Source organism: Dasypus novemcinctus, chromosome 7 (genome assembly GCF_030445035.2).
Source record: "Dasypus novemcinctus isolate mDasNov1 chromosome 7, mDasNov1.1.hap2, whole genome shotgun sequence".
Lineage (NCBI taxonomy): Eukaryota > Metazoa > Chordata > Mammalia > Cingulata > Dasypodidae > Dasypus > Dasypus novemcinctus.
This window is the reverse complement of record NC_080679.1, coordinates 47,431,534-47,443,823: the sequence shown is the minus strand read 5'-3', so window position 1 is coordinate 47,443,823 and position 12,290 is coordinate 47,431,534. Positions and strand designations below refer to the sequence as shown.

The window sequence follows — 12,290 nt, the reverse complement described above, 5'->3', positions numbered from 1 at the left end:
AAAACAGGGGAGCCCCCTGGTGGGCAATTAAGAATTCTTCATTTTCTGGAGGTGCTCATAAAAGCATGCTTTTTCACTTTTAAGTTTAGTAGATTTATTCAATATTTAAATTAATATACATTAAACTTTTATTTGCTGAGTTACTTACCCACTTTATGCACAAAAAGGGGCTCCAAAATAGGATTACGATGCCAATCAAGTTAGAAGCATAATCAATCCTGAAAGCAGAGGCTTTTAGTTATTCTGTTTCATATTTTGGCTTTTCTTTTTCACAATTCAGAGTTCAGACTAACTGCGTTTATATATAAAAGTATTTTATAAAAGACTTCCACCTTCTCCAGCTACTCCCCCCTCTCTCTCCTTGCCAAAACAGCCCAACTTCTTAACAATGTTGTTTATACTTGTTGTATCCACTTCCTTCCCTCCTGCTCACTCCTTAGTCATCTGTAATCTGTCTTCTTCCTCTTACACTCCATTAAATCGTTCTCACTACGGTCATCAAGTCATCAGTAACCTCCGTGTCACGGAATCTCATGGACACTTTTCAGCTTTTACCTTACTACTCGGGAATGTTCTACATGGCTGAGTGCGCTCTCCTTCCTGCAATACTGTTTCCCTTGATTTCTGGTACACCACACTCTCTGGTTTTCCTTCTACATCTCTAGTTCTTTCTTTGCAGGATTCTTTGCAGATTTGCTTCCTCTGCTCATCTATTAAATGCCAGTATTTCTTAGGACTCCTACCTAAACCCTCTTCTCCTTCTCTACCCTTTCCTCCCTGGGTGATACTGTCCATGTGAATTGTCTGATTACTCTCTTTATGCTGTCAAATCCCACATGTCTATCTTTGGTTCAGGTGTCTCTTCTAACCTCAGAACTCGATGACCCCATCCTTCACCCCTGTCTCCCTCCCATACTCCATATATCTACTACTCACTAGGCATTGCACCTTGGATTTCTCTCAGTCATGTCATCTCCAGCATGTCTCACTGTGCTCATCTCCCGCCTGTCCCCAGCTACACCTCTCGTATCCCTACCTGAATAAATGATATCACATAATTTTCCATGACAGAATTCTGGAGATATCTTTGATCCATTTCTTTTCCTAACCCTCCACCTCTAATCAATAACCAAATATTGTTGGGTCAACCTCCTAAATATCTCCTAAGAGATTCCATTTCCATAACCACTCCTTGGTTATCTTCATTTATCATCTGAGTTAGTGAAAAATCTTTCCTTTCCCTTCTCTCCCTCACCCCCACCCCCATCCTCACCCTAAACCCCACAGCACAGCAGGAGGGTGACCTTTCCCTATGTAAATCTGGCCATGCCATTCTGTTGCTTAAAACCCTTCTAAGGTTTCCCATTGCTCCTTCTGCAAATGTCTTAGCTTCCCCTAGGAAGCTCTTTGCAATCTGCCTCTCCTTGGGCTCTGCTGTCCTCTCCAGCTTCTCTTATCACCTTCTACTTCCATGTGCCACTCCAGCCATGCTGAACTTTTCCCAGTTCCTCAGTTATACCAGTTGGGCTGTTGTGCTGACAAGTGATATGAGCTTTTCCTTCTGCCTCACATATGTGTTTTATACTCTCATTCCCTGGGAGCCTCCACCCTGTGGCTTAAACACTTCACCAGGGATACTTTTATCCATGCTTCAGGTGTTAGCTCAGGCACCAGGTCTTCAGGATACCTTCCCTGACATCCTCCCTCTACTCCTACACAGCACACTCAGCAGGGTATCTTTGTCATGTGTTCCCACAGTACCCTGTTCTTCCCCATCCAAACATTTTAGTTGCTTCCTTATCTCTTTCCCATTAGACAGACTCTCTTATTTCAAACAATCAAATGATGAATTTTAAATTGAGCTATAATTGATAAATGACAGAATTTTAGAATAGAAGGTGAACTCAAAGAACATGTCACTGAATCCCCTCATCTAATAAAAAAGGCAACTACAACCCACAGAAGGTCAGTGATTTTCCCAAGGTCACACAGCCAGTTCATAATTTGTTAATCATTCTTCCCACGGTAGACTTTAGCTACAAACCTTGTTCTTTCTATCATTTTGACTTATGCTGGCTTTCTCTACAAGAAGCTTAGAAAGCCTTAGCTGAGATGAAAGCCTAGATTAAACTCTTTTGCCTTGGTTATCAATCAGTCCAATGGTGTGATTAAAATTGTAACAAGTTGGGGAAAGTTTTGGTTGTATATATGTTACTAAAGTAAAATTGATAAAAAACAACCATAAGACTGTACAGCACAAAGAGTGAACCATTACCTAAACTATGAACTCTAGTTAATACACAATTATAATAATATTCCTTCATCAATTGTAACAAATATACCACACTAATGCAAGGTATTAATAATAGGGAAAACTGTGTCTTTTGGGGGGATATATATGGGAACTAGATCTTTTCCTCATGATTTTCCTGTAAACCTACAACTTATAAATATAAAAATTATAACCAGCCAGTCATTTCTCACTTAAGATAGCACCTTTTTTCTTTACATGAGTTAACAGGGAACAGGGACTCATCCAACCTCCATTGGGTAAGAATATCTGTGACAATACAGGAAACATGTCTCCTGAGAAGAAGAGGAGTCACAGAATGGACAGCCTGGTGGAATCTCTGGCTAGATCATTCACATTTCAAATAGGCTTTAGGGAACTTGGTATCTTTTCCTTTCTCTCAGGCATAAGAATTTGTGGATTTCCACTCTAGTGCTCTGGCCTTGGAGAGGCTCAGACCTGCAAGTCTGTCATTCTTTCCTCTGTGCATTTTCCCTTTTTGTTGGCCACTGACTTAGCCCCTTTGAATTTCCCAGTTCAAATCTCTGAGGATGTTAATCTGATTGGTCTGACAATTACTGTCTTTACTGCTTGGCCTCAGGCCACCTCACAGGTCAGTGGCCTCCTATTGATTGCCATGTGTGAACCCTCTGTCTAATCAGTTATGACCAGGGAGGTAGGCTCTTGTAGTACAGAGTAGGGCCATCCCAGTGAAGGCCAATCTGGAGCTATTTTCTTTAATAGGGATCTGTGGACAAGAACAGCATCATGGAAGATTTGTCAAATGGAGTTCTCTGGATTTTCTAAATGATGATCATTTAAAGTTCTCTAATTCTTTTTTTTGGTCCACATATCCAAGGCTTAAAAAATACCAGCTGAAGAAGGATCATCCAGAATATGGATGTTCTCTCCCACTAGTTTCTGTTAGTTTGATTTTCACAGCCAGCTATTCTGGGAAGAAATCTGAGTGTCTCGGCCCGAAGAGGAAGAAAGTGTAGGGAGGCGTCAGAATGACACTCACAAAATTGAATGGGTTTGGTAAATGTATGGTGAATTTTTCCAGGCATTTATATTTATAAAGTTGATTTAAAAATAAGAATGTAAGAATGATGGGATTTGACATTTAGAAGAAATGTTTTGACAAGTGTGTGTGATGGTTTAACAGTGCATATTCCATAAAGTCAACAGGAATGAAGCTATGGAAATATATGTCTATCGAGTAAGTGGTATTTACTGCTGTGGACTTGCTTTTGAGTTTCCCAATTCATTTCTCCATCGCTCATACTTATATTCTAAGTTCACATAACTGGATCTTTATTTTCAAAGGTGCAAGTAGTACAAGAACCATGATTGGTTTGTGAATTTTAAACATTGCTAGAAAAGATGTTTGGAGGACAATTGGGCAAATTTAAATAAGCACCATATATTGGTTAAAATTGTTGAATAATTGTTAATTTCTTAGGAATATTAATGTATTGTGATTATATAGAATGTCTTTATTTTCATGATACATGTTCAGAAGTAATTGGGGTAAGATATGCATAGATAGGTAGATGGGGATAGATAGGTTGATTAAGCCAATATGGCATAGTATTAACAATCGGGACACCTAGATGCTATTCTTCCAGCTTTCGCGTGGGTGTGAAAATTTTTATTAAAAAATGGCTTATTGGATGGAGGGTGTGGGGAAGTTGCCCCTTTGACAGTGTCTTATTGATGACTCTTTGCCACTCCAAATGACGCTGACCCTGGAACTCATGCTAGAGGAAATGGTTGACTACAGGGCCATTGGATGCACTTTCAAAGGTGACAATTTCAGCCTATTTAAAAGCATTATGGACTTGAAGATAATAAAGAATAAATGTCCCTGATAAAAGGACACATCTACACCAGATGCAGTACTGTTGCCACGGGGCTGCAGAAGATGCTATTCACATAGAACGCAGGGTAAATCGTGTCCCTGGAGTTGTGCAACACAGGATCAAATGTCACAAAAAAACATGTGGTTGCTGAAATTTACAGTGCTGTGGAGGTTGTTAAGTAGCTGAAGTCATTTTGTGACCAGTTCACCTACTGTGGACAGGAGTTATTGAATCTGACCTTTGATTATGGCATTCATTTTTGCAGAATTACTTTTTGGATAGCTCCACTAACCAATAATTTGAGTAATGAAATCAGTAATTTTAAAAAATGGAAACTTAGTAGGCAAATACCAAAATCCATTCTTAAAATATCCTAATATTAGTAGCTATCTCTATAGCCTTTGTCTGCACTGGGATTGGAGTATCATACATTGTTAAAACTATTGTAGATGATCTTTGGAAATGGAAATAGCATGACTTGGCTAGGTAGTAGTTTATATAGAAGTTCCTTCTGTGTTTTAGCTTAAGGCACTTATGATGGTAGTATGAATTTAGGTTTCAGTGTCATTTATTATGCAAGGAAAGTGAATAAAGATTCTGGAATACTTTATTTTTTAATTGTCTTTTAATTTTTTATTTTGAAATACTTTCAAACTTACAGGACAGTTGTAAAAATAATACTAATCCATATAGAGAACTCCAAGAAACTCGTGTCCCCCTACCCCAATACTCAAATCCACCAATTTTAACATTTTTGTTACATTAGCTATCTCCTTTCTTCCTTCCTTCCTTCCTTCTTTCCTTCCTCCCTCCCTCCCTCTATCATCATTCATATATCATATACCATCTACCTATTTACCTATCAATTGATCTCAGTCAATACATTTTTTGAACACTTGATTGTAATTTGTATATAGCATGCTCCTTGAACACTCATTACTGCCAGGTACATTTCCTAGGGACAAGGAAATTCACTTTGTAACCACCTAAGTGTAGTTTTCAAGTTCAAGAAATTTAACTCTGCTATAAAGCTAACAGTCTGTATTCTAGTTTTTTCATATGTCCCAATAATGTTTCTTTGAGCCTTTTCTTCTCCCTTGCTAGAACACATTCAGGATCATATAGAGCTTTTAATTGTCATTGTCTCTTTAGTTGCTCTTTCTTTTTCTTTTTAATTGTGGGAATATATATGCAACATAAGCTTTCCCATCTCAAACACTCCCAAGCATACCATTCAATGGGATTAATCACATTCGCAATATTATAGTACACTCTCCACCTTTCATTACTAAAACTTTCCCATCTCCCCAAACAGAAACCCTCTACCCATTATGCATTAACTCCCCATTTCCCCTGACCCTCCGCTCCTGGCAACCTATAGCTTAATTTCTGTCTCTATGAGATTGCACATTCTCTGATATTTTACTTGTAGCTAACATGAGACTAAAAGTGAACATCCTAAATTTGTAGCAATCTTGTTTGCTTTCTTACCAGCTTATGCAGCTTCAACAGTGTGCACAGATTATGTTCCTATACCCCCCACCTTTATGTAGTTCTTGTCACAAATTACGTGTTCATACATAATGAGTCCAAAACCATTGATTTCTCATTCCATTTTATGCATTTGCCTTTTAGGTTCTGTAGGAAGTAAGAGGTGGAGTTATAAACTAAAAATATAATAGTACTGGCATTTATATTTACCTATTTATTGGAGATCTTTATTTCTTCATGTGCTTTTGATCTATTGATCCTTTCCTTTCAACCTGCAGATCGCTCTTTAGTGTCTCTTGTGGAGCCAGTATAGTGATGAACCCCCTCAGCTTTTGTTTACTTGGGAATGTCTGAATCTCTCCCTCATTTTTGAAAGACAGTTTTTCCAGATACAGAATTCTTGACCAGCAAACTTGGCTTTCAGCACTTTAAATATGTCATCCCACTGCCTTCTTGCCTACATGGTTTCTGATGAGAAATTGGCACTTAACCTTATTGAGGCTCCCTTGTACATGGCATGTTCTCACTGCTTTCAGAATTCTATCTTTGGCATTCGACATTTTGATTATAATAGGCCATGGCATGGGTCTATTTGGAGTTTATCCTGTTTGTAATTCATTGAGTGTCAGATTTATATATTCATGTCTTTCATTAAGTTTTGGAAGTTTTCAGCCACTGTTTCTTTGAATATTCTGCCTGCCCTTTTCTCTCTTTTCCTTCTTGGACTCCTTCAATGTGTACATTGGTACACTTGAGGTTGTCCCACAAATTCCTCAGGTTCTGTTCACTCTTTTTCATTCTTTCCTCTTTCTGTTCCTCAGTCTGAATGGTTTCAACCAACTCATTTCATATTCTTTTATTCTTTCTTCTTCCAGTTCCAATCAGCTGTTCAGCCTCTCTAAGGAAATCTTAGTTTCTATTACTGTGGTTGTCAGCTCTGTTTGGTTCTTATTCATAATTTCCATTTCTCTGTTGATCTTCTTTTTATGTCCCTCTATCATTTTGCTGATTTTCCTTTAGTTCTTTGGCCATGTTTTCCTTTAGCTCTTTGAGCATATTTAGGACTGTGGCAGTCTGAATTTGGTGAATCCCCAAAAGAAAAAGATTATGTTTTTAAACTGATCTATTCCTGTGGTATGATACAATTTGATTGCTTAAATTCAGTTGAGGAGCTATGGCAGTTTGAAATTATTTTATGAATCCCAAAAAGAGAGATATTATGTTTTAAACTAATCCATTCCTGTGGGTGTGAGACCCATTTGACTGGAATACGTCAGTGGGGCATGATTCATCTTGAGTCTCCACCTTTTTGCTAAGTCTGATGTAAAGGGAGGCCCAGAGACTCAGACAGATGGAGTAAAAAGGAAGCTGGCATATTTGATTCTGCAGTGTGAGAGAGAGGACTGCAGGAGAACAGAATCCCCTCAGAGGCTCAAAGAGGCTGGGCCCATAAAGCAGCTCAAGAGGAGACCAGACCTGCAATATGCCTGCTGGCCTATAGCTTAACTTGGGAAGAGAATGGAACAGCCAGACTGATAAGAAGGTCTGGAAATAGAGGAGCTCTATGCCTTGTTGTTCACAGCTGAGCTCTGAGAGACACTAAATTCTGTAGGGGAAGGTAGACATCTCCACAGAAATTGGCAGCCATCTTCCTTCGCCACGTGGCAACAACGCCAGGATCAACAGTAGCTAACTGTGGTAAGAAAGCATTTCTGCTGATGCCCTGATTTGGACTTTTCACCACCTTGGAGCTGGAAGCTTTTACCCCAAATAAATACTCTTTATAAAAGCCAACACATTTTTCTTTCACTTTGCATCGTCAGCTCTTTGGCAAACTAAAATGAGAGCCTTTGATTAGATTACTTGATAAGCTCACTTTTGGGATTTTGATTGGACTAAGTCAGTAGGACGTGATTCATGCTGAGTCTCTACCCTCTCACTGGGTCTGATAAAAATGGAAACACAGAGACACACACAGAAAGAGGAAAAGGAAGCCACCAATTTTGATCCTGCCATGTGAGAGAGAAAAAAAACTCCAGTTTCACTTATAGCTGAGGTGCAAGGAGAGAAGGCCCTGGGAGGCTCAAAGAACTGAGGCCGAGGGAGAGATGAGCCATGTGCCTGATAGCTTGCAGCTGAGCTCAGGAAGAAAGCAGAACAGCTGTGACTGATAGAGGAGGCCGGAAAAGAGACGAGCTCTATGCCAGGTTTGCTTACAGCTGCAGAAAAGCAGAGCTCTCAGCAGAGATCGGTGGCCGCCTTGCTTTTCCATGGACCTAGACAACAGGATCAACAGTACCTGACTTTGGTGAGAAAGCACCTCTTAGGGATCTTTGAATTGGACTTTTCATGGCCTTGGAACTGTCAGCTTTTACCCCAAATAAATCCCCTTTATAAAAACCAACCCATTTCTAGTAATTTGCTTTGGCAGCCCTTTGACAAACTAAAACAAGGACTTTTTTTTTTTTTAAGGAGGCCCTGGGGTTTGAACCTGGGACCTCATACATGGGAAGCAGGCACTCAACCACTGAACCATACCTGCTCCCCAAGGACCATTTTTAAAAATGTCTTTATCTGGAATGTCCCAGGTATGGCCCTCATTAATGGTTTTCTATGGTTTAATCTCATTTTTCTGGGCCATCATTTCCTGTTTCTATTTTTTTTGGTGACCTTTTATTGAAACCTAGGCATTGTGATATGTTAATGTGTGGGTTTTAGACACTGGGGTATCTTTTCCTTAAGCTTATTTAAAGTTAGTATTAACACAGAGCTTTCCTTAATTGCCAGGAGCAAAAATGAAAAATATACACTTCCTAGACTTTTCAGATTGACTTGTGCTAGTACTCTCCTTCAGGGCTTATACATACAATGAATTTAGAGAATATCTCAATGCCAAAGCTTAGGGGCCTCCCTGATCCCTGATCTATTCTGTACATGGGTGTTACCTTGGGCATACACACATGGCCCTGGGAATTGCTCAAATTACACAGTTCCAAATGTCCTCTTTTCCCTAGGAAATAGTTTTCTGACATCCTGGCAATGCACTGTCTATCCCACTGCCAGCAATCCCTTGCTGCAGGCAGCATAACCTGACTGCTTTCCCACAACTTTCTGTAGGAGAGTTCCATGAGCTGTTGTTCTACAGGCACGGCAAATTCTGGAATGGTGAGTCCCTGAGGCCACCACTAGACATATTGGGCCAGGCATACATGCTCTCAGAATGTACACAAAGGTTACTCTGCTCCATCAGAAATCGGGACTGGGGCTATACACTGGGCGCATGGACCGACTCTACACTGAGCCCGTGAAGGGTGGTGGAGGGGCCAGCCAGGGTGCCAGGAGATCCTGCTGCTCTTATGTAACCTTTTTTCTTGATTTGGCGCTTGTCCTTATACTGCAGTCCTTTTAACTGTTTTCTAGAGCTGTGAGAAGGATGTTGCTGTTAGTTCTTATTGGTTGTTGAAAACTTCTGTGAAGAGACAGAGCCCTAAGCATTTCACTCCTCCATCTTGAACAGGGCAGAACCAGTAAAGCGAGATACTGGAATTTTTAAATAGTATTTGTTTATTGTGCTGATGACCATCCATTACAGAAGTTTCATTTGAAATGCAGTTAATTACCTTTGCCACCTTGCTAAAGGTTGATATTAGTCTTCTGTCCTTTCTTATTAGATCTGTTGACATACAGGCAGATGATCACAAATATGAGAAGGAAAAAGCAGAAAGCAGGTGATTTCTTTTGATTTACTGAATGGTTCCTTTGTTAAAAAGACTGCACAAAATTTCTTAGGATACCAGTATCATGGCACAAACCTAGATTCATAAAGCTTTTTTTCAGTGGGATTATATTTTTAGAATTTAGCTTGGATTTTTCTATTATTCAGCTCACTGTGTTGAAGCAATTTTGTTGACATTTTCTATAAGTGGATTAGGCTGGCTGTCATTTGCCCAAAGCAGGCAGATGGCTTCTTAAAGTGAGCACCCTCATAGGAATGTTTCTTATGGTAGCTTCAGAAATATAACAGTCCCGTCACAAAAGATAATGTTTGTCATTAATTTCTTTTTGTGACAGATGATTTCAGCTCATTTTTACTTTCTCATCTGGGTGAAATGAAACAGCTGTTTGAAATCTTTTATTCCAGTAGAGAGGAATGTGTCATGTTTTACACTGAACAATGTTGTAACTCTAAAATAAGTTTTTTTTGGGGGAAGGATGACTTGTTCTGGGGTTCCCCAAGGAAAATTCCTATGTCAATGCAATGCTACTCTTTTTATTTTAAACATTATGGGGTCTCTCAAAGGACTAATGGGTGATGTAATCCTGGATTTTATTCTCAGTAAGTTTATTACCCCCACTTCGTCAAATTTTGTTTTTTAAGTTTCAAGGTATGTTGTAGTTTTTTGTTTCCTCACATTTTTTTCAAGTAAAATCAAGTAGAGTAGACTTGTCATTGTCATTGTTGATGGCAAAACCTTGCATTTACTGAAACCCTTTAATTTTCTGTTTGTGGACTAAAGATAATAGCAGTTAAAAGTTTTTAGAATTTGCCATGCATGTCAGGCATTGTTCTAAACGATTTACATGTATGATCTATCTTAATCAAACAGTTATTACTGGATTTTTTCCAGGTTCTTGACTAAGCTGCAAGAAATGAATTTCAAGAGCAAGTCACATTGATTAGGCCAGTAATTTATTAAGGTAGGGAGGGAAGAGAAATGGGAGAAAATAACAGATCATAGGTCCCAAGTAGAGAGGAAGGAGCTGAAGAGTGATAAAGAGGGCTGTTTTACAGGCTACAATTCCCATGACAGATTGTAAATGCCCAGGTTTACTTGTATATTGATTCAGGTGGGGAGGAAGAAGGCCAGAATAGGGCAGAACAGGCACAGGAACAGGCACCAGAACAGGGTTGGTTTGCTTTTTCTGATTGCCTTTTAAACCATTAATTATTCCAACCCTTTGCTAATGACATGGGAGGAGTCCCAGCTGTTTGCTGTTTTGATTGATTACTCCACCCATCAATCCCCTAGGAAGGTCTAATGATAAGGTCCCTAGAGAAGATCCAGGACTTCTCCTGGCTTCTGGAGGAAATCTGGTTCTGAATGGGATTTCTCATGAGGGTCTTCCAGTGGCCATCTGGGGGTACTAGAGAACATGTGTTCAGTGGAGGTGGTTTTTCTGCCAGGTTCCAGATCTATTGATTCCCTATCTAGCCTACTTCAAAATGAGTACAATTGTGGTAGCCATTTTATGAATGAAGAAACTGAGGCAACAGGTGACCTTGCCCAAGATCACATAGTGGTAGAGCCAGGCCTTGAACCCATGTTGTCTGACAGTGGACCTCGCAGATATAGGTATATCAATAGAATCGTGACATGATTACAATCCAGTGGCTTTAGGCCAGATCGCTATTGTATGAGAACCAAGGGATCCTTAGTGTCAGATTCATTCCTTTATCATTTCTGGAGTTCTGGTTCTGTTCCTGACCTTAAATGTGCTGCCGTCTGAGCTTGTGTAGAGGGTTTTTAGGGGCTCAGAGATACTGCAAGGAGAATCAGTATCCCAGGGATCTGAGCATTAACTGATGAGTTCTCCTCATAATAACAGCATATTTTACAGTGTTCAGCTAGTGCTTGTGATGAATTTGATTCTTTTATAATCTTCCTTTTTGGATCTGATCTATCAGGTCTTCTGATGATATCTTTAGAGTGAAAACCAACCATCTTCTCCAATCCCTCCCACTCATTAATCTTCTACCATTCCTTTCATATTTCAGATTTTTAAAAATTTGGTTCAAATGAAAATTATTAAATTCTTCCAAACTCTGTAACCACACTGAAGACAAAAGTCAGAAGTCAAAGTATCAGTGCAAAGGTAGTATTTATGTATGGAACATTCATGAGTTCTATTATATGGAAATTTCATCTTTAGACCAAAGAGCTGTGTGAACCTGGGCAATATGTTTATTTAGCTTTCTTGGTTCCATTTCTTCATCTTTTAAAGTTATTAAAATATTATAGCTGTCATATGAATGTCTCAGGAATTTGAAATAATTACTAAGAGCTCTTATCAGCAGAACCGAATGGCACTGCATTGCTATTTCATCGAGTTTTTTCCATTTTCAGAAGGTTTTCTTTTTATTTTTTTGGCATAAATGTCAAGGAAACAAGATAAATTATAAGTAGATAAAATATAAGGGAAATAGGCTTTATTAGGCAGTTTCAGTGTTGTGTCATGGAGGCAGTAGCATTCCAGCCTTTCTCCTATACCATCCACATCTGTACCTGTAAAACTTAGGAGGACTGAGGTTTCAAGGCAAGTATCAAAAGACCCTTATTCTGTATTTCACTGACTGAAAGATGTCAAAAAATAAATGAAGGTGCCTCCTCATCTTTCAAATCACTGCTCAGTTACCCCTTCTCAGGGAAGGCTTTTCTGTTCCTCTAGACTACATATTCTCATGGCATTGCATTTCTTTCCTTCCAACACTTAGCACAACTTATGAGTAGATATAATTTTATTTTTGTGGTTTTTGATTTATGCCTGTATCCATCACTAGACTTAAGTTCTATGGAGGCAGGGGTGGCATCTGGTGATGTACCTCCAGAGTCTAGTCCCATGGTTCTCAATGAGCTCAGTACTTCCCC

The 12,290-nt window shown here is 39.3% G+C and overlaps 1 protein-coding gene across 7 annotated transcripts in view; it reads left to right on the top strand.

The window, feature by feature from the left end:
• Window positions 1-12,290, top strand: part of PLCL1 (phospholipase C like 1 (inactive)) — a 355,116-nt gene that overhangs the window by 333,167 nt on the left and 9,659 nt on the right. Inside the window, exon 7 of one of the 7 annotated variants that reach the window (XM_058300411.1) lies at window positions 9,315-9,371. The exons of the other annotated variants lie outside the window; for them this stretch is intronic. Coding sequence (XP_058156394.1) covers window positions 9,315-9,323 — 9 coding nt within the window. The 3' untranslated portion in view covers window positions 9,324-9,371. Of the gene's footprint in view, window positions 1-9,314; window positions 9,372-12,290 lie in introns of those variants that run through there. 7 annotated transcript variants of the gene reach the window in all.